The sequence below is a fragment of the Falco naumanni genome, chromosome 3 (assembly GCF_017639655.2).
Source record: "Falco naumanni isolate bFalNau1 chromosome 3, bFalNau1.pat, whole genome shotgun sequence".
Classification (NCBI taxonomy): domain Eukaryota; kingdom Metazoa; phylum Chordata; class Aves; order Falconiformes; family Falconidae; genus Falco; species Falco naumanni.
The window spans coordinates 20,518,968-20,541,816 of NC_054056.1; the positions used below are offsets into that span (position 1 = coordinate 20,518,968).

General features: G+C 42.4%; 1 protein-coding gene across 2 annotated transcripts in view; it reads left to right on the forward strand.

Moving 5' to 3' along the window:
- The first annotated feature begins 1,188 nt into the window (after nucleotides 1-1,188).
- Nucleotides 1,189-22,849, forward strand: part of DCDC2 (doublecortin domain containing 2) — a 70,027-nt gene continuing 48,366 nt past the window's right edge. The window contains exons 1-2 of one of the 2 annotated variants that reach the window (XM_040586992.1): nucleotides 1,189-1,737; nucleotides 6,977-7,028. In XM_040586992.1, coding sequence (XP_040442926.1) covers nucleotides 1,445-1,737; nucleotides 6,977-7,028 — 345 coding nt within the window. In that variant the 5' untranslated portion in view covers nucleotides 1,189-1,444. Of the gene's footprint in view, nucleotides 1,738-1,818; nucleotides 2,369-6,976; nucleotides 7,029-22,849 lie in introns of those variants that run through there. The other variant, XM_040586993.1, reaches the window with a different exon arrangement.

Here is a 22,849-nt window from a genome sequence, read left to right on the forward strand (position 1 = left end):
ACTTTTTTTCCCTGCAAGATCAGAGTCCAGCTTTATTTCTGACTCTCTGGAAACGTAAACAGCAAATGTCTACGGGCAACCTGGAACAAAGATCCACTTTTCAGGTGGTACTTTTAGCAACTGACAAGGAAAGTAAAAACGGACTAAATAATGGGAGGCATGATTTTTCAGTGGTTCATTTCCTTTGTACATGGACCATCCTGCACACACAAGTGGTCATCATTAGATGTTAATGATGAAGGCAAGGCAAAAATCGGGAACCAAGTAACTAAATCTCCAGTGGGGAAAGCGTGTATCAGAATCAGCAAAGGAATCAGCACAGAAAAGAACTCAGTGCAGGGAGCCTGAAGCAGTCACTCGTGTTGCTGAAATTGCCTTTGGTGAGGCCCTTACTGCCATGCTGGGCCAGCTGCCTCACATTTTCGTGAGCTTGTCCTGGATGGTCTATTAAAAGCCCGTTTTCTTCTTGAGAGGGGAAACCCTGACCCCTTTAGTAAGAACTCCCACAAACAGCTGGCCAGATGTGAATGAAATGCCTGTTTTCCAGTCACCCCTCTCCCCTGCCCACCCCGGCGGGGCCAGAGGCAGCAGGCCGCAGGCCACAGCCCCTGACCCCCGGCCCTCGGCGGCGGGGCCCGTCGGGGACAGGCTGGCGGTGGCGGTGCTGGAGACCCCCCGCCTGGCGCGGGCCGCCGTCTTGGGGCAGCTCGGCCTCGCCCGGCCCGGCCCGGCCGCCGGCTTCCCCCCGCCCCGCCGTTGGCTGCGGGAGCGCGGTGCCGCCTCAGCCTGCCTGGCTGCCGCCGCTCGCCCTCAGGGCAGCTCGGCCGGCCCTTCCCTTGCGGCGGGGAGCCCGGCGCGCTGCCTCGGCCGCCGGGGAGGAGGCGGCAGGGCGGGGGCTTCCCTCCCTCCCTCGCTCAGGTGCGGTTCCCGCTGCCCCCGTGTGCACGACGCCTCCCCGTGCTCCTTCCCGCAGCCACCGCCCGGTGACTCGGCCGCCTCCGTGCCGGCCCCGCGCACCCTGCCCCTGGCCGGCGGCCCCGGCTCTGGCAGGCCCCCGCCTGGCTGGACACACGCCATGCGGGCCGCTTGCCTGCTGGGGCAGACCTACGTCCATGCAAATTCCGCCCCCCCGCCCCGGGTTAATGTAATCCGCGTTAACGTCCCAGGCGCCAGGGAGCCGCAGGAGCCGGTTGCCTAGGCGGAGCTGCCAGGGAAGGGCTGCGCGGAGCCGCAAGCCCGGGGGAGGCTGCGGTCCCTCCCCGCGGCGCCGGGCTCCCTCCTCTGCCGGCCGGGAGGTGGGCCCTGCTGCCCGGGCCCCGGCGGGGCCGTGGGTGGGCGCCTCAGCCCCGGCAGGCTGTTGTCAGAGGCTCCTGAGGCAGGAATCCTCCCCGAGCCAAGGTGTGGGCAGCCCAAGGGCTGCCCAGGAGCCCCGAAGCCCCCCAGCATGACTAACCCTGGCGTGAAGGGGTCGTGGCTCTCGCAGCCGATCGTGAAGAGCGTGCTGGTGTACCGCAACGGGGACCCTTTCTTCCCAGGGCGCCGTATTGTCATCAACGAGAAGAAAGTGTCCAACTTCGAAGTATTCCTGAAAGAGGTGACAGGTGGGGTGAAGGCCCCCTTTGGAGCTGTGCGGAACATCTACACCCCCCGGGGTGGGCATCGTGTCCGGCAGCTGGAGGAGCTTCAGAGCGGGGAGCAGTATGTGGCTGGTGGCAGGGAAGCCTTCAAGAAACTCAAGTGAGTGGCTAAAAAGTGATATAGGTTTTATGTGCAATATCAACATCTGGGGTTCGGCACTGTGGCAATACATCAGAGGACACCCCTCATCCCCTTTTATTAGGTGCTGCAGAAAGAGGACTTAAAGGCTGTGACCTAAGGCAAAGAGAACGGTACTTGTAACAATTAAAACTGCAGAAGAGCTTTAGAGGTGAGCTGTAGAAAAGCTGCTGTTACCATCGGTCATGTAGTGCCAACTCCTTGAGGTGATGGTAGAAAAGGAGAGACAGCCCTTTAGCCCGACATGTGGCAATGGCACGTGTCTGTGATGTGTGTTCCTAACCGAGGGGCAAGTGTCAGTATTCGTGCTCAGTGGTAACAGAGAGAAAGCTGTGGAAAGGTGGAGTGTTGACAGTCCTGCTGTGAAGTTGATGAGCCTGGGAATTTAATTCCCCAGTTTCTTTCTTGGCTATTTTTTAAGTGTCTAAAATGTTCTATTCAGCTATCCAACTCTCTATCCCTTCTGTTTATTTTGGGTAGCTATATAGCCTTTTTATGACCGGAATAGCTGGGTCCCTCCTGTTTTTTAGAAGATGACTATTTGCTTTCTTTTCCCTGCCTGGACACCAAGAATCAAGCTGACAGTTTCTCTGTAAGTGACTGGGAGAATATTGTGGAGGAGATTGGGGCTTTTAGGTGTGTTTCCTGAGTGGCTCTGCACACGATCAATAACGGTTCTTAATTCTGGCAGTGAATTTCATGGTCTCAATTTGCTAATTAAGCGTTTTGTTCAGTCTTTGTGGGCATTTTTCCTACAGCTGAGTTAAAAAAAAATAATTTCAAAATTAACAATCCCTTTCTTGAGGTGGTTGGGAATTTTTGTGATAAACTACCAGCTTTACAGGACCTTGCTCATCTTGGTTTCATAGATTGGAGGACACCACATTTTTCAGGAGAGCTCATTATGTTTCAGGATGAAACTTTGTGCAACTAACAGGATCTGTATCAGCATTCTGTACAATTTTTGTCACTGGCTGCTTCTGAAGACTTATTGAAGCTTCTTGTGCTTCAGTGGCAAAGCTAGAGAGAAAGATGTATGACAGGCTAAATATAAGCCCCTTTCCCTCTGTACTCTCTTCCATGTCAAATACAGTGCTCAACTCTCAAGAAAGATCCACTGTGTCTTTTTGGTATTAAATTATTAATTAACAGTATTAAGTCCTGTGATTCTGTGGATGGTTTAAAGCTGTTGGTTGTCAGCACATCATGTTTCACCTCCCTAAAGGTGTTTTATGTTCAACAGACATGCTAAAATTGTTTAGCATTAGCATGCACCATGTAGAGAACTGGGCACTCTGGATTCATTTTGGATGGGAAAAAGCATTTCTTTTTGTCAGTTTGTGTTCTATGGTCAGAATTTTATGGTGTAACCTTTTCAGGCTTTTATGGTTGCCACATGCAACAAGATAGGAAGAGAATACTTTAAGAAAAGCTAACCTAAAGGATTTGGTAAAAGTAGGCTGTGTTATAATTGCCTTGATAGTATGCCATAGTCATGTGCCCCTAGGATAAATGGGATGACTTGATATCTTTTCCATTTCTGCATTCAGAGTTGGGAGTTCTTCACTGTTAGTATTTATCGATACAGTGCTGTAAGTGTTGGCAATGCCTTTACAAGCATTAAGACAGGCTGAAGGGCTAATGTTGGTTTTATCTCTTAACTGTGTTGTAGACATAATGATAATTAGGGAGACACCTTAGCTAGAAAAGTCATAGAGGCAGGGTTAATTGAAAGGGACAGTTTTCCGAAAGGTTTTGTAGGAATTAAAGAAAAGAGCATATGTTTGTGTATATGTCACAGGCAAAGGTAAAGCAGTTGCAAGTTTCTCACTTGTTTTGTCATATACAGGTGTGCTAAGTGAGTACAGGCTTTTTGGTGTATATGCAGTGAGGTGTGCTGGTGTATGGCAGTTGTTGCAGTGGTGAGTAAGAATGCACATTCAGGCCTGCACCCCAGTGGAGTTCTTCCCTGACTTTCAGCTTCCTGAAAGAAAACTGCCTACACTGGAGCAGGTTTAGATTTTTAGCTTTTTTTCCCCCCAGCATGCTGCTCTACCCTCCTCCTTCCTTTGCCCATTTACTTGTATCTGTGCTCATTAATTAATGGTAGATTGTCCTCTCTCTGGCGGTGTCTCTTTAAACAACACTGTAGTTTCATCACTGGCTTGGATAGTCATTGAGTATTTCTGCTTTCTTCGCGAGTGGAAATACTTTTGTATTTTGGTCTGGGACTCTTTTGAGTGCTGTTATTCTAAGAAAAGCCTTTGGTCCTTGTTTAGACTTTTTCAGATTTGTAGACCCCTGAAATTTGACAACTGAATGCCCAGACCTCTGCATAGTGAATTTAAGCCTTTGACTATATTTTTCCTTTCTTAGTTCTCCTCAAAGTAATTCACAGATGCCCAGAAAACAAGAACCACAGTCAACAGATGTTTTATAGGCTGGTGGAACTATTTTACTGAGACATTGATTTCTTCTCAGTCTTGCAGGCTTTAAGACTTCTTTTTTTTTGGTCTGAAGAGCACTCCTTCCTGTTTACATAGAGAAGCTTGAAACAGTTGGTTTTGTTTGTTTTTAAACAGGAGGCTTAGATACTTTGTTTTTAAATGTTGCACTACATTGCTACATTTACCTTTTCCAAAGCATTGGCAGGGCTTCAAAGGGTTGCCTGGAGGCCTTGCTGTGTCTTACTGTCCTCGAACACTGAAGCCTTGAAATCCTTGTGGTCATTCTGTGGTACATCGATAAGCAATTGGCATTCCTTCATGGAATGAACAATGCTTTTTCTTTGTCTCTTTCTCTGGTTGTGGTTTTTTTTGTTTTGTTTTGTGTGTGGTTTTTTTATTTTTTTTTCTCCTCCCCCTTCCTTGCTTCTATGCCTACATTCATGTCCCATGAATTCTTAACTTTGGCCAGGCAGGAAAGTTTCCTCTGGCAAACTGTAGTGGGTTTGCATGGCAAGGTTTTGATAATGGGGGGGGGGGGGGGGGGATACAGGGGTGGCTTCTGTGCGAAGCTGCCAGAAGCTTGCCCCATGTCTAATGAAGCCCATGCCAGCTGGGTCCAAGATGGACCTGCTGCTGGCCAAGGCCCAGCTAATCAGCAATGGTGCTAGCACCTCTGTGATAGCATATTAAGAAGGAAAAAAAATAATATCTGTGCCAGCGAGAGGGGAGTGAGAGTATGTAAGAGCAATAACTCTGCAGACACCCAGGTCAGTGCAGGAGGAGGGCAGGAGGTGCTACAGGTGCCGGAACAGAGATTCCCTAGCAGTCGTGGTGAAGACCATGGTGAGGCAGGCTGTCTCTCTCCATCTGTGGAGGTCCATGGTAGAGCAGATCTCTACCTGCTGCCTGGGGAGGACCGCATGCTGGAACAGGTGGATCCCCAAAGGAGGCTGTAATCCGAGGGAAGCCTGCACTGGAGCAGGTGTGCTGGCAGGGCTTGTGATCCTGCAGGGGACCCAGGCTGGAGCAATCTCTTCCTGAAGGACTGCACCCCGTGGAAGGAACCATGCTGGAGCAGTGTGTGAAGAACTGTCGCCTGTGGGAAGGACTCACATTGGAGAAATTCATGGAGAACTGTCTCCTATGGGAGGGATCCCACACTGGAGCAGGGGAGGAATGTGAGGAGGAAGGAGTGGCAGAAGCAAAGTGGAATGAACTGATCATAACACCCATTCCCCTGTGCTGCTTGGTGGGAGGATGTAGAAAAATTGGGAATTAAGTTAAGCATGGGAAGAAGGGAGGGAAGGGGGAAAGTGTTTTTCTGATCTGAATAAATAATAAACTAATTTTCCCTGAGTCAAGTCTGTTTTGCCTGTGACAGTAACTGCTGAGTGATTTCCCTGTCCTTATCTCGACCCAGGAGCCTTTTGTTATATTTTCTTTCCCCTGTCCACTTGAGCAGGGGAGTGATAGAGCTGTTCTGGTGGGCACCTAGCATTCAGCCATGGTCAAACGAATCTATTTATTTTTTGTCATTAACTAGGGAGCATGACATTACTGGAGGACTGCAGTTGCATTGTGAGCTCTGAGGTCTTTTGGTGACCCTGCACTGGTGCTTGCCATCAGGTATACCTGGCATTCTCAGACAGGGTCTTCTAGTCTTAAAAGCCTGGCAAAGCATTTGTGGTTTCCCACTGAAAGTGGGAATAGGGAGAACCTGTAACAAATGCCCATTACCTAATGTTGGGTTAGATATTCCTGGTATGAAGTAGATGCCCCAGCCATTTTTAGCTCTTGGCAGCAGGTGCTGAAAGGTGCTACTCTACTGAATTATAACTGCCCACGAAGGTATGTCTTCCTATGGTGTTGAGAACCAGAAACACCTTGCAGTACTGGCAGCTGCTGAGAGCTGCGTTCATGAGAAGAACCACTCTCATGGCTCTCAGAGTGCTGACAAGGGAAAGAAGTTAGCATAGCCTGGGTACCTGGACAGTTGCCTGTTTGCCAGTGTATGGGTTACTTATGCTTGAAGGCTTATTTACATCCTTTGCTTTGGAAAGGCAACATACAGCTAATCCATCACTGTGTGTTGTAACTAACACTTCTGTGTTAATGCAATGTTTTTGTGGGAGTATGTACTCTGATGGAGAACAGTATTGTTCAAATAGATGTATTGTGTTCTCTTGTTCAGTTAAGGTTGTATTTTGTTTATTCAAAAAACAATTGTGAAGATGCTATTGTTTTGTCATAACCACAAGAAACCAGGATATACAGTGTTCAGATGTGTCCATGTCCTGTTGAAACACAAGTAGATCCTTTTAAACTTTAGCTGATACGCTGGGTTAAACTTGGGTATGGAGAAAAGCTTTAAATCTGTCAGAGACTTACTGTGAGAAATTAAGAAGCAAGATAATGACTTTGAAAACTCTGGTAAGTTGATATTGTGCTGAGATTTATTGATCCACCTCACAGTAGCATGTGAGCTTCTTCCTGAGAAGGCAGTTGTTGATGGTCTGTTCTAATCACCTTGAAGGTAGGTGGTTGGTTCTCCCCTGTCTTTTGTATTAGCTCAGAGGGCTAGCCTGCAGGTTTATATTAACAGTCCTTCATTAAAATCTTGAATTAGTTATGTTTTATGTTACTTTGAGGCATGATAAATTGTAAAAGCTTCATGTGTGAAAAAACTGTAGAAATATTTGTATGGTGTAAGTTAGATGTTTCTGTAAATGATTAAAACTGTTTTCCTTCTGCAGCTATTTGGACATTGGAGAAACAAAGAAAAAACCTGCTGAAGTCAATAATGAGGTAGGATGTCTGAAGTATTTGAGAAATAAACCTGTATTTAATGTTAGTGATGTGCCTGCATTATGCCTTATTTTTTAATATTTGTTTGTTATATTTAATAGTAACACAAATATCTACCATTCTGATTTCAGTGATTATTTCAATAATTATTACTCTGATTGCTCTGAGCATGATGCACTGATTGTCTTCTACTCAGCTTTCTGAAAAGCCACATCCAGTCAAAAACCTTCAATAAAGAAAATCTGTGGTCTTTATTGGATCTGGTCATAAACCTAAGAAACCCTTTTTTCATGCAGAAAAAGATGATGGGAATGACAATTTTGGAAGTCTTAGACCAGCAAATTTTCTTCAAAACTCAGTATTTTCTCTGGAGAAGGGACATTTTCATATGAAAAAATCACACTTGGTTGAAACGCTTTTCCCAGTCACTGCTGGTATCAGTTGTAAACTTCTGACTAGTTCTAGTCCATAATTCTCCAAGCTGTTGAACAGTTGTTTCTTTCGAACTGTGTTAGGCTATAGCCTGAGGAGATAACTGCAGGCTTCAGAAAACACTGTATGTGGATTTTTGTGAGATGCATGACTCTGCATTATTTTTACTGTTTTAATCTGTATGGAGATAGCAGTGATTCTCAACAAATGCTTGAATTACAGCTTCTGCCTGACAAAATGCATCAGCTCATTTGTTTTTCAATTTCTTTTGTGTTGTGCTCTCATGCCACGTTCCCAGGAATTTAGTGGTTTGTGTAGCAGACGTCTTCAGATAGTAGGACACCTTGTACTAGAAGACCCTCAAAACTGAGGCCTTAGTGCCCTACATTTACTGTCATCACAGAATCACAGAGTAGTTGGGGTGGGAAGGGACCTCTGGAGATCATCCAGTCCAACCCCCTGCTCAAGCAGGGTCACTGGAGCAGGTTGCACAGTCACGTCCAGGTGGGTTTGAACGTCTCCAGAGAAGGAGCCTCCACAGCCTCTCTGGACAGCCTGTCCCAGTGCTCTGGCACCCTCAGGGTAAAGAAGTTCTTCCTCATCTTCAGGTGGAACTTCTTGTTTGTGCCCATTGCCCCTTGTCCTGTCGCTGGGCACCACTGGAAAGAGCCCAGCCCCGTCCTCCTGACACTCGCCCTGAAGATATTTGTAGGCATTGACAGGGTTCCCTCTCAGCCTCCTCTTCTCCAGGCTGAACAGCCCCAGCTCCCTCAGCCCTTCCCCCTCAGGGAGATGCTCCAGCCCCTCATCACCTTCACAACCTCCGCTGGACCCTCCCCAGTAGCTCCCTGTCTCCTGAACTGGGGCGCCCAGCACTGGATCCAGCACTCCAGATGTGCCTCACCAGGGCAGAGCAGAGGGGCAGCATCCCCTCCCTCGACCTGCTGGCCACACTCCTCCTCACGCCCCCCAGGGTCCCACTGGCCCCTTGGCCACCAGGTCACGCTGCTGGCCCAGGGGCAACGTGCTGCCCCCAGCCCTCCCAGGCCTTTCCCTGCAGAGCTGCCCCCCAACAGGCCAGCCCAGCCCGTGCTGGTGCGTGGGGCTGTCCCTGCCCAGGGGCAGGACCGGACACTGGCCGTGGTTGGACTCCATGGGGCTCCTCTGCCGACCCCTCAGCCTGCCCGGCTCTGGCTGAGCAGCAGCGCAGCCGCTGGGCCACCAGCCGCTCCTCGGTTCGGTACCACCAGCAAACTCTCTGAGGGCACACTGTCCCTTCATCTGCTTCATTGATTCTTGCATACTTCTTATTCAGAGGCGATGAAATACAACACCTGCATTTTATAATTGATCATAACTTTTTTTTTGTTTCAAATGGGCACAATCAACAGGAAGATAAAGTAGAAGTCACAGATTTGATATGCTACTACAAGTACCATATAAAATTACTCCAAATTGTATTTTCCTCCCCTCCCTCCCCCCGCATTTATATATTTATGCAATTGACCCAAACATTGTAGAGAAAGTTTGTTGTTTTTGTGTAGCCATTCATTTCTCCCAGTTGTTTGGGTCTTTTTTACAAAGGAAGGAGAACAATTTTTAAAAATAGGAAAAGTTAGTTAAACACTGATGATGCAGTAAGGTTATACTCTGTTACTGATGTGTATATAAAACTGAGCAACACACCTTCATATCTGCACTACCTAAGCTTTCCAATGTCTTTTATTCATAAATTCACTTTTTGACCTCCAGCATTTTCTTATTCCAGTCCTGAGTTTCCTTTGATCAAGTTTTGTAAATCTTGCTGAAACTAGGCACTTGTAGAGAATCAAGTAATTCATCTCACTTTTAATTGTGATCTAAGTAAGAGATTATAATTTTGTGGGGGGAGGTAAAATTTTGATACAGTAGCAGTATTGCATATCCCTGAACACAAAAAACATAGTTCTGAACCAAAAAGCTCACCTTTGGATGTAAATCCAGTCTTTACTGTTTTTTTTTCTGAATAGCTGGATGTGTGGATAGCATCACAATTTATGCTAAAACAGTACCTGAGTGAAAAAAAATATTATTCTTACATATCCAGGACAAGAAAAAGAACTTGAGGAAATTGCTTCTAATTATCTCTCAAAGTGCAGTGGTTTGCATTCCTTGTTTTGTGTGACTCCCATTAATCATGTGCAGTGTGACTAATTCTGTGTGTGCTTTGCTGAGAAGGTAGTTGTCTTCATGGAAGACTCTTTACCGAATCTCCTGACACAGTTATCAGGGCAACCATAGGCTTGCTACTTTAAGGCTAGTTTTAAGGGTGATTATTTTGCTGCAAATCTTCAGAAGATTCTCAATATAATAGAAATTATGTGCGGTTAGAGAAGTAGTTGTAGTGGTTTTTCACTTACAGTTGCGTGTTTGGTAAGAGAGGCTTCTACTATTTCTTTTAGAATCAGTACTCCTGTATTAAGATAATTCAGCCATCTCTCAGGGCTTTGAAGTAAACCAGTATAAATCACCCATTATCTCATCTTGCTTTCTTCCTATTCGACTTACATTTGCAATCTCCACTATCTCTGTGGAGAGCTTAAGTCCCCAGGTTGAGTTTAACTTTGTATGATTGATTTATTTGGGGAGAGAAGTCATAAAAATGAGACAGAACCTAGTAATAGTCTACATATTTTCTTCTGGGCTTATGAATAGCACAATTGTTTTCATGCCCTAATCAATTTAGCCCTAGGAATTAACTTTCAGAGGGCTAGTAACAGAAGTTTTATTGCCTAAATATATTTGTTAAAATGATGTGAGGAAGCAAGTTCTGTCTTTTTTTTTTTTCTTTTTTTTTTTTTTTCAGGCATTCACTTAGAAATCTAATACCTAAATGTGTTTTAGGACCAGGAAGGGCAGCAGTATTGTCTTTGATTCTGCTAGATTTGCATCAGCAACCAAAAAAATCATGTTTTTCCATGGAGACTTGTAGCAGTCTTTAATGGTAGCCTAGAAAGTTATTTTGCTTTCATAAGGCATTATTTTAGATTGTATTTCAGAAACAAAATGCCCCCTGTTTATTCAATAATAATAATAATAATAATAATAATAATAATAATAATAATAATAATAATAATAATAATAATAATAAAGAAAAGATCAGTCTACGTGTGAATGACAACACTGCTAAGGAAAGAAGTTTATGGCTCAGTCCTGCAAGCACAGCAAAGTGTAATTTGTGAATTGTCTTAATGACTGCAGTAGGAAGGTTGCCATGGAGTTATGCATGTGCAGAGAAATCTCTGGCTCACGTCTGAGTTTTTAGTGTTCCAGTAGGCTGGGGTGGGGGCAGGAGGAAATAAATTAATAAAATAATTTGGTTGATTATTTGGCTCCCTGCAGCTTTGTGGGCTCCTTGCAGATAAAGGACCTGTGTGCTAGGTGTTGTGTTGAATAAAAAGCTCACTGATGTCCTCATAGACAACTTGAGGTTAATGTTAGGGTGTGTTTTCTGGTTGATCTTTGTCAGGGCAATTGCTACTCTCTTTGTGCTGGTGCTGAAGTATTAACCTGCTCTCTTTCATTAGCTCCACCTCCTTTTCTTTCCTTCTTTCCCTTGCTTCCTTTCTTCCTTCCCTCCCTTCCTTTCCTTCTTCTCTTCCCCCAAACCCCCACATGGTTTTAGAACATGATATAATTTGTCAGGGCTCCCACATTCATGCGCTGGACACCAGCCCATTCTCATGACCTCAGTAGTGCTGTTGTTCTTCAAGCCTGGAGACAGCAAAGACTGTTCTTCAAGCATGCTCCTGGGGATGGCCTCCCACCTTCCTCACCAGGCAGCTGGCCTGGCTCTGAGCTCTGACCACTGCCCTCAAGGGTGAGCAATCACAGCGATATATGGCCTTGTGCCCAGTACTCCTGAGGGCTGGTGGCGCATTCAGAATTGGTGCAGGATTTTTTGTTGCCCAGTGAAGGAGATGGTCTTGGAGCTCTTAGAGCTGGCCTGTCCTAGACCGAGTTTTGGAAGCACATTGAGGCTGGCTTGGTGGTGGTGACAGTTTTTTGGTACCTGCATAGTGCCACTTACCAAGGATCTGAAAGCTTTAGAAAAGTAGCACAGAAATGGAGAAATTTGTGTTCAGTGATTAAGGATGATATCATTATGCTTAGGTACAAGGTTATCAATTCTGGTTGTATGAAGCACATATAATTTGGAATTTCCTACCTGATAAGTGTTTTTCAGTGCAGTTTTTCTCCAATAAAACAATTACAACTATCTATTTCCAATTCTGGTTAGTGAGGAAGGAGGCAAAAGGAAGAAAACTTTATGCAGCAGCTGTATGTTGTGTATTTGTATGCAGCTGTAGCGTTTCTTTTGTGTTAGTTAAACTGCTAAATGTTTGACATCTGCTTTTGGGGGTTCTTTAATGTTGTTCTTCAAAGGCAGCATCTCAATTACTTTAAATTTGCATATAACTAGTAAATGTGTGCCAATCCAGAATTAAACAATAAAATTTGTGTTCAAGATATGGTGTTAGTACAGTGATCTGCATTCAGAAAGAACAATAGATGGGAACTATAAAGCACTGACTTCTTACTAAAATCTCTTTTCACTTTTCTAGTGGACTGACAAGACAGAATAAGTAGTCCATCAGAAATAGATTTATCTTCTCTAGTGAAATCTGTGAATCTGATTTTGTAAGGAAGGGGCTTTTCTTTGAGAAAATTAATAATTGTTTTAAAAATAGTTGAAGTATGACAGTAATAATAACGCTTTTAAAATTTTGCAAAATAATTGTAGTCTTGGTCTGTGAAGCCTAACCATCAATCAGAGTTGGGTCTTTTAAAAAATATTATTTAAAAAGCTCTTAGTCATTCTTCTACTGATACAAATCAGGTTTGAAGGTGGTCTTCAATGAAATAATCTCATCTATAATTTCTTGTATCGATGATAGATTTCTTTAATCCAGTGCCTAGTTTCTTAAAATCTGGCTGTTTACCAGTCTAAGGCCTCCAAACAACTGAAATAAATGGGCCAAATGCTCAGCTGTTGGAAAAGAGCTATTTTTTTTCACAAACCTACCCCAGATATGGCCTTGAATTTATAGCCCTGTTCTGGGTGAAGTATGATGTATAGACCAGTGTCAGTATAGGATGATGAATGAGGGAGGGCCTCTCTGACGTCTCATTGCAGGAGAATGGAATTTATGATAGAAGAGCATGAAAAATTATACTGAATACTGATTAAATGTTTCTAAGCAGCAGGAGTTCCAGTAGTGTCCGTTCATGCGCTGTCTGTATTTGGTGGCCAGTGACTCTGGCAGACTTTCAGCCATGCCCAGTGCCAGGAGGGAGATGGGATCTGCTGGTTAGGTACAAGTACCAGTGACAGTTGTGATGCTTGTAACAGTCAATGGATTCAAGGATAGTTAGATGCCTCAATACCATTTTTACTTTTGGAAATCTTCCTCAGACTGTTGTACTTCTGCATGCGGTGAAGGGAATAGTTCAAGAGAAGGTTGGTAACTGTGCAGAAGGAAGGAAGTAGGTTATAATGGGAAAGGCCTGCAAGGTCCATTTCACTTCAGAACGTCAATCTGCAATTTGTTTAGTTTCACGTTAACACCCAGTTTCAGTTGGCTGGTTTCTGAGACAATCTTGATGCAGTAGCATTTGAGCAATTATCAAGCACATCCTCACAAAGTCATCCCCAGCTGCATGCTGCTAGAGCTGGTGGGATTTTAAAGCCACATCTCTGTCTTCCCACTTCGCCTGTGAAGTGTATTAAGTGTATTGGGCACTTCCTTGCCTGTTTGTGTTTTGCTGCCCTTAGCAACAGCAGCAGTGCAGTTTAGGAAAAGCTCCTTAGTTCTCACGCTGCTGTAACACCAGGTCCGTGTGCCACTCAGCTGATTTTCACGGTGCTGCAAATTCAACTGACTAGGAGTGTGCATGATGGTCAGAAGGGTGAGCTGTGGGTTATGAAGAGGGAGAAAGAAAGAAAGAAAGAAAAATCAGACCTAAATGCAGTGAGCGACTGTGGCGAAGAGAGAGATTGATTGTATGAGCAAGTTTGTATCTGGCTTAAGCATTTTACTGTCATGGCAATACTCCTTCCCTTCTGTTTTGCTGTTTATCCCAGCAGATAAGAGATGATACATCTCTTGCTCTGCAGCATTGTGGTAGTTGTTTTGCATGGAATGCTAGAGCAAGTTTCCTAGGAAAAGTCTGATTTTTCAATTCCCATTTGACAGCCTTTGCAACAAGCTAATCCCCTAGAATTACCGTATCCCATTTTAGTTTAGACCTTTTGGGGAGAGAATAGGGGTAAAGAGTAAGTTCAGATTTCTGCCTTCTCCCTCTTTCAACCAGGCACAGCAGTAAGGGGGAAAGAGGACGCTTGTTGCAGAAGCACAGGGCAATTGAGTGTCAGTCTCAGCAGATGGCAGCCAGGCTCTTGGCTGTTTTAAATCCTCCGGCAAAGCCCTCATGCTGTAATAATGTGTCTCAAAACTTTTTGCTGTTATGTTACTGGTAGGGAAAGTAGCAAAAAGATTTAATCCTGACCCAAGCTAAAGCTTTGGTACAAATGATTCCTCAGGTGTTTCCACCCACCACTTGCTCTGGCAACTGAACTTCTTGTTTTGCAAGAGAGATCCCTTCTGTACTGAAGGTGATTTGCAAGTACAAATACATTTTAAATGATGTGCTTGAGGAATCTAAAATTAATCTCTTGAGGAAGTATGGGACAACAGAGTTAATATTTGTTTACTGTAAGCTTAATTGTTTGTAAAAGGTACTGAATGTTATTTTCCCATTAGAATGTGCTAAGTATGGACATTTATGTTTCTGTAGGCACTAGGTCGTCTCTCCCTGTGCACTCAAAAAGAAGAATTTTACTTGTCATTGGGGCTGGGTAAGCTGCTGAGGAATTAACTGGGCTTTTGTATTTGCAAATCCTATAAGCAACTATTTGTTTTAAATTGTCTTTGCTTCACAAAAATGTGTTCAACCGAAACTTCTTTTCTTCTTTGACTTCTTATGACCAACACTTTTTTGAACGTGCTGAAGTAAATGGGCTTTGCAACGTGTTTTTGTAAAAGCAAAGAACTGCAGGCACCTGAGAAAAGCAGATGTATTTTGGTGTTGCAGAACCATTTTCTTGCAACTGAAAGAAAAAAGGAAGGTCATAGTGTCTCTATGAAACAGCATCTATTACCTTAAAAGTTTATAGGGGGCCCACATTAAGCTGCTTTACTGACCATATAGATAGATTTGCCCTTGGTCAATATCAGACATTTTCTTAGGTAGTAAAAACACTGAGTTTTTTTGTCTACACTTCACTTTTTCTCCTGGGCTTCTAGAACAAGGTGATTGTGTGGCAAGGTCTGACATAAGTATTTTTTGTGCTGCCCAAGATTCATTGTTGTTCGTGTTACACTTGGGGTTTTTTTTACTGACTTACATTCTAGAAAAGCAGTTTTAAATTAAAAAAACTCTGCTTATATGTCTTACACTACATAAGTCACATCAAAAGTTAACTCTACGCTATAAGGAGATAAAGATGATGTAGACTCCTTTCCTTAGGTTTACCACTGTTTTCTATGATGTTTAAGCAATGAAAACACCCTTCTCCACAATTTTATAACATTTGCCTACTTATGGTGTGTTTATAACATTACTACCAGTCGACTGGGAACTGCTGTAAGTATGAAAACAGGTGTAAGAGCTGGCTGGTTGTAGGCCAAGTGTGTGGCTGATTGAGGAAGGGTTGCCTTACCCAGTTCTTTGAGTGGTGCCTTCATTCCGGAGTGCTGCCATTTAGCATTACAAGTGGCTGTGTATGTCCCTTGGACTGTCAGATTCAATGATGCATGTCAGGGGCCCTGGTGCGAGGGATACACTAGGGACTCTGCCTGCCACCCACCAGCTCTTGTCCTACCTTTCCAGCTCCAGGTGCTTCCCACGTTCACCTGAGTACTCTGCAGCAGTTCTGTTGCCTGATGTGTAGTAGTTGTGTTCTGGTCACATTTCTCCAGTGATTCATCACTTTTTTTTCCCCACATAAATGTACTTTATTGTTCCATAACTCTATTTCATTTGCAGCTTTTTCTCCTATCAGGTGGTTTAGGCGTGGTGATATTTGAAGGAGTATTTGCAGAATGGAATAATCAATATTTTTACTTATGATTCTTCAGAGGACTAGTAAAGATTCCTCAAAGCTTTCATATATGTATGACCTGAATATTTGTATTTGCATGCAACTCCAGAACATCTCTAGTGAAAACAGTTGATAATTACAAGGATTTGAATGAGCATTTGAACATTTTGAAACTTTCAAATTTCTTTTTCCAATCCAGAGCTTGTCAGTCCTCACATAGGTCACACACTGGATGGTGCAGACGTGCTAGGACACGGAGTAGAGCACAATCGCTTGCTAGGGGACTTTGTAGAGTTTGTCTGTTCCTGTCATGAAACATGAATGCAGAATGAAACTGTGACTGGCAGAACGTGCCTTCTACTGGTGGTCTCCAGCTGCGGCACATCAGTACATGTTAGTACCGCTCCTGCTGTGGGGTCTTGCTGGCCAGGCATAGTTAATGGGCAGGTCACAGCCTAGGTCATTTAGTCACTGTGTTCCTGGTGAGATCCTGGGCCAGGAAAGGTTCCCTAGCTGTCCAGTGCTGGCAGAAGAGGTGGGCACCGTGACCTGGGGAGCTAAGGTGGAAAACAGGATGTCTGAGACTTGGAAGATCTGGACCTACCATCAGAATTTTCCAAAAAAGCATCTGAAATGTTGCTATAAAAGTATTTTGAGGAGCTGCCAATTCTGCATTTCCCTCTGTTTTCTGTATTTAAAAATTAAATTATTTTAGTATCATTTATGGCAATTTTTTCTTCTGCCTCCTTGAAGTGCATCTTTGTTGCTAGACAATGGAGTCACCACTCTTCTGTCAGCAGTGATATGACTGGATTAATCTGTAGAAATTGAATTTTGGAAGTTTATAATGCCTTGATTTCATGAATGATTTTGGTATGTTTATGCTAGGTATACCTTGTCCCTAACATACTTGCATTTTTTCCCCAAGTACATTCTCATGAAGAATCATAGTATTTATAATTATTGTTTATTTTGAAACTAGCATTTATCATATCTGATAAATAATGTACATGTCTAATCATAAGAAAAAACCTAATTTTTCAATGAGTGGACTCTTGGTTCACTTTAACTTTTGTCAATTAGAAATGGTTCATTGATATTTTCTCTGTACAGGAGATAGTTTTGCGAGGGTAAGAAAGTGCGTGAATATATATTAGAAATTATCCCAACATGTGCAAATTACAGCCATTTATGTCAAGTCAATCTATCCTGACAGGATATTCTTTCCTAATTCTTTGCTAAGAATTAGAAAGAAACAAGCATGGTTTGTGGTACCCAAAATTACTGTACACAAAATACTTGTATATCTGGAAACGAATTGCTTATAAAGGTCCATTTCATACTCCTGTGCCAATATGCAAAACTAAACCCTCTTGCTTCTCTGTATCTGACCGGTTTGATTTCTTCTGTGCTGGTGTCACAGACTGCGTAAGGAGTTCCTCATTTTCTGATGCTGAATCATAATTAGGAATTCTAGTGTAGGTATAGTTTAGGGAATAAGTCTATCAAAATGCAAAGATTAAAAACCCCATGATATACATCATTAGTCATCTGAGCAACATCTTTACTAGTTAAATCGTATATGTCATTGTTTGGTATTTAGTATCCTGGTAACATAATTAGCACAAGACATACAAAACAGGTACTCTTCCTGACTGTTCATAATCTAATACCAGGCAGAATCAGAGAAGAACTGATCAGACACCCAGTGCAAACTTAAGCTATGTCCTTTTTTCTAATTGGGCCTATGAATTCATAAAACTTATCTTTATATATTTCTGTATACCTGAATTGTGCGATTTGGAGTATTTTAATTAACAGCTTGCTTGCAGATGGATTTAGTGGATTTTGGAGCAACAGAAGGACTTGTAGAGTCTTGGTTCATACCACTGGAGAATTTAATGGTCTGTATTGAATTTGATATGAAACCTGGAAGTTGGCTCTTCTTTGATTAACATCTGCCTTGTTCTGCAGAGTTACTGCTTTTTCTGCTCTGTGAGGAGGCTGGCAAAGGAACACATGCCAGTACTGAAGCTTTTAATGAGACATGTTAGTCTAGTTACAAACTTGTTGATGCATATTAAATTGACTTACTGGAAACATGAAAACCTTTTACTTTTGATTAAAAATGATGAAAAAAAAAGATATTTTGGGGGTTGCTTTTTGGTCTTCAGCTGTCACTGTTCACAGGCTCAGGCCCTTCTGATCAGGCCAAAGACTTCCTTTTGGTTTAAATGAGTCTAAAGAATTTGGGGAAAATACACAAACTGTGAGAGGCACAAATGGTCAGGATTGACAGTATTATGTCTGTCACTGAGTATACGAATCTATTTTGCCTGAATAAATTCTACATTACTGATGCCATCATTGTGTGTGTTGTAAGCCATGTAGGGTATAGCGTCATGCAACTCCAGAAAGAGACAGGAGCTATTCTTGGGTTTCCAAAGCAACACAGGTATGATCTGTTTTGCAGCACTGCACAAGCTAAGTGCCTGGGTACATAAGGCCATACCACTGTTTGGTTTATCCCAGCTGAATCTGGCCCCTAGTCCAATGCCCCAAAACTATGGCAGATCCCAAGTGAAACGTTTTTGTTTCCAGGGCTTAGCTAGGTGAGGTGTGACTTACCCCCAGATGCCCAGGGGATATGAACTCCATTTCACTGGATGGCTGAAAAGGAGGGTGATTTACCTTGGAGGTGAACAGAGCGATTAAACATTTTGGGAATTTTGTAGGAGCTTTGTGGTCTAGAATGATCCCTGACCATTCCTTTGCTCTGGCATAGTTTGTTTCTGGCTCATCTATGCTTTACGTGGGTTGAGAAGTTTGTGTACTGCTGTGGTGTTGTGACCTATTTCTGTAAGCCTGGAAATATGCTTGGTTAATAGCACTTTGGGTGGTACTTTGTATCCACACCAGTAGAAAGGCTAGTAGTCTCTTGCTCAAGGCTGTTCTATATTATCCAATGTACCATCTAGCAAAGCAAAGTAGCCAGGGAAATGCGGATTATCCAGCTTAATTACTGTGTAGGATAACAGAAACGGTTTTGTTCTGACCAAATATCTCCAAGAGTTTAACTCTTCATCTTTCATCAAAGTGCATTAAAATGTCCATTTAACAAAAGTCATGTTTCTATTAAATAGATAAGATGTTCCCTATGCTGTAATAGCTTTAGAAAGCTTATCATTCTAATTTGCTTTTGATCACTGAACCTTGAACATTCCTTTCTTTCACATCACAGGGTGGTGATGGTGTGTATAAATGGGGTTTTGGTTCTTTTGACCCTAGTTCTACCCTAGGGGAATGCAAATATTTGTTCTCAATTTCCTGGGCACGTTGATTAACAGGCCGTTGTAAAAAACTGGCAAAGCCATGGCTCATTGCATGAGCTGATAAATTCGGAATGTGACATTGTGTTGAAATATTTAAAACTTCAAAAAGTTAGTTATAAAGTGACGTGAATAATGAGTGAGATGTTCATAGCACCCAAGACTACATTAACAGAGCCATAAGTAAGGCCAGCTCTTAAACCTCTATAAATCAAACCAGGACAGATCATCAGGTTCAGGGAGATTACGGTTTTTGACTGTTATTTTGCTGCCGTAAATATGGCTTTAAAAATAGGTAGAAATCTGTAAATCTTGCAGTTGTTCAGTTGCCCCCTTTGGGGGGCACTTCTGGTAAGAAAAGGAATCAGGTAGTCGTGCCATTTCTTAGCTATGGATAACTAGCCTGTGTCCTCATGTCCACTTTCACAGGCTGCCAGACCTCTTAGCATGTCTCTAATTATTTAATATGCAATGGAGGAAAAAGAAAAGCTAAGCATGGCACATTTCTATTTGAAATTATTCTCAAGTGCATAAACTCATCTTTTTAAAAACTAAATATGCAGCATGGTATGTTCAGAGGACAATTAAAATAATACGTAATGAACTGTATACTTTTCTGATATACAAGGACAGACCTTCTGAAGTGTCACAGGCCTCTTGCAGGTCCTCAGTAGCCAACAGGAGGTTGGGTGGTGTGCTGGATCTCTCCCACTTCCCAGTCTATAGTTGAATAAGAAGCGTGAAAAGTATAACGTAGCATGGATAAAAGCAAAAACTTTATGCATGGGGATCAGCAGGTTCACACCTACCAAAACAAATACACATCATTTTGCTACATCTCCATTTTAGGGATTATGTTTTTTTACATTTTAATGGTTAACACATTTCTGAAGAAAGAAATGAAGACCATTCTTTTTTATCTGCGTATTTCAAACCAGTGTATGGGTTCCACAGAGTCTTTAGGGGAACAGCCATTCTCAATGGTGATTTCCCTGTAATGCCATATATATAATGTGTATATCTCTCCCCAGTGTAACACTTCTTTGAGTTAGAAGCATTGCATGAGCAAGCCCATCCATAGTGTTCCAAAAAGGAGTTTTTAGTTGATCTTCAGTCTTTCATGTGGTCAGATGAAGAGAAACATGATAGAACTTTTTGTATGAAAATTATATTAAATTGGTGATATGCATGCATACCCACGTTGTAAACATGTATACGCATGTGGACGTGCACACACTAATTCAAAATGGCTTTTTACAAGATCTGTTTTTCATATTTGTATGTACGATAGTATACCTGAGGTAATGTTTTGTCTGCTGATTTTTTTTTATTTATTTTTTTTTTTTTTTTTTTTTTTTTTTTTGCCAACAGTCAACAGTGGAAGATGTAAGTACCTGGAGTAGATTGTGCAATGTGTTGTTTGTGTTTGCTAAGTGTTTTGTCTGTGTTTGTTAAATTTCTTCATGAATATTTAGCATATTTTTTATTATAAGGCAAAAATTTATAGAATGTTGTTATAAAGCAGCTGTGAGGATGTGCATTTTTTTTACCATGTTTCAGTTAGATGCTAATCTGCATCTTGGCTTTGTATTTTCGAAGGGATGTTTGGAGGCACTCAGCTGCAGCTAACGTTCAGCAGCACAAATTCAGCCACAGTGAATTATAACTGCAGATGAAAGCTGGGCTCTAAGAGAGTCTCTGTAGAATGTATTCTGAAATTTGAGTGTTTAGAGAGTTCTAAACCACTGCAGACTGATCCCCACTCCCAGAACCTAGCCTGTGTTGAATTTAGCTGCGTTGTTTTTTCCCAGACTCTGCAAGGTGCTTTGCAAAGTTATTTCACAGGCCGTAACTCCTCTCTGAAGCAAGAAAGATCCACACTGCTGTTGGTGTAAGAGGCACTGTGGGAAATAACAAATTCTTTGTAGAATGGGAAGATAAAAATTATGGTGGTTTTGAGTGTCTGTGATCCCATGGTGTGTTTCCAACTGTGTTTAGCTCTTGTTGCCTTGCAGATTCTCATTTTATCGACTGCCTCCAGCTAACTTACAGTTCCCTCTGAGTTTCAACTGCTATAATGCTTTCTCCTTCCTCTTCTTAATACTTTGTGTTGCCGATGTATGTTGTCATGTAATACCTCAGATAAGTATCTTGCCACAAATTACGAAATGTTGGTAACATTTCTTAGTAGGATATGGAAGCTGACCTTGAATGGGTCTTTTCAAACTGAAAATGTACAAAATTTAAAGATAAAATCATAATGGGGCCAGACCATTGATAAATGTAAATCTTCTTACAACTGCTGACGTAAATGGGAAAGCGCTGATTTACATCAGCTGAGAATGTGGCTGGTGAAATTAAAAGAAAATAAAGGGTTTAGGGGGCTAGTGGTGCTGGTCTCTTAATGTAAGCACAGACTTTCACCCAAGACCACATCGTTGTTAATATGTAACTCTGCAGTGCCAAGGAGGTCAGGCTATTCCAGACACTGCAACGCTGTGGTACCTCCTACAAAACAGGAGCAGAACCAGGTATTCTTTAATTAAATCCTGCATCAGCTCTTCCGCTGGGGTGGCTTGGCATGATGCCATATACTTTAAAGGAACTACATTGATCCAGTGGCTGAGCACTTGGTCATTGTTAATGTATATTGAAATTAAGTGGCTTGCTTTTCATAACCATAAATATGGTCAGACAGAAGTTGTTCTAAACTCTTAGTAACTTGAAGACTGTGCCAACCCCTCCTCCCCCCAAAAAAATCCACCAAAAAATCAAACCCCAAAACAACAGAGCAGCTAGGTTAAGAATAGAAGAACAGAAAATTATATTAGAAGAATAATGTATAAGGTGGAATTTTTATGTTTTTTAATTATTATTATTATTATTACAATTTTTATTTATTTTTTATTTTATCTTTTCTTAAGTCACAGTGCAGTGTAGATCTAGCCAAACTGTTTTTTGAAAAGGTGGCTTTGGAGCAGGCTACAGTAGCTTGTGCTGAGTTTTTGTGCTGTTGTGCTTGGAGAGCTTGATATACTATGCTGTAGCCAGACCACGTATTGGGCATCTATAAGAGTGAGCTGTTGTGTATTGTGGAATACCATGTTATATGATGTAGTTGCTTGCATGCCTGTATGCTTGCCAGCCTCAAAAGTAATGGTGTTGTACACAGCTCATTTGCAGCATCCCCATGCAGGCACTTCTCTCTGTTGGTTCTTTTTAAACATTTTCTTATAATTTATATGTTTATTTTCTCCTTTCCTCTCTCCTTTGCAGCATCAGAGTGTTCCTGTGCTTACCTTTCTTTTGGCCCCTTAAGCAGATCAGATGTAAAACATGCCTTCAGGAGCAAGCAGACCCAAAGACATTAGTTATCCCTCCTCTTCCAGACAAACAATAGCCTAAACAACTGCATTAACATATTCTTTTCCCCTTTTAATATAGGAAGTACATTTGATTTAAACAAGCTTAACAAAACAATGCAAAATTGTATTTTGTTCTGCTTTAGGCCTTGTTTAGGTAGAAAAGTCCAATATTAAGTCTTTGCCCCAAATGGTCCCATCTTACAGTCCCCTGCAGTTTGCTCGTTTAAGAACAGGGCTGACTTGTTAAGCCACAAAAGGCTGCCAGAAATATCAATGATTCTTTGAGAGTGTAACTCAGAAGACAGACTGGCAAGCTGGTGCCACAGTATCTATTATTGGCAGAAATACAATCCATCGAATAATAAATGAGCTCTTAACATCTGTCAGGTTGCTTGTTTTCTAGGGGCCTCGTAACTGTATGCAATAAAATGATGGCCTTCTGAGGAGTCTACACGAAAATTAATGGTTTCATCAGCCTGCAGGAACAACTAAATAATTCGGCACACCTGGGACTATTCTGAAGGGCTCTTTTGTGCTTAGTGAATGCTTTCT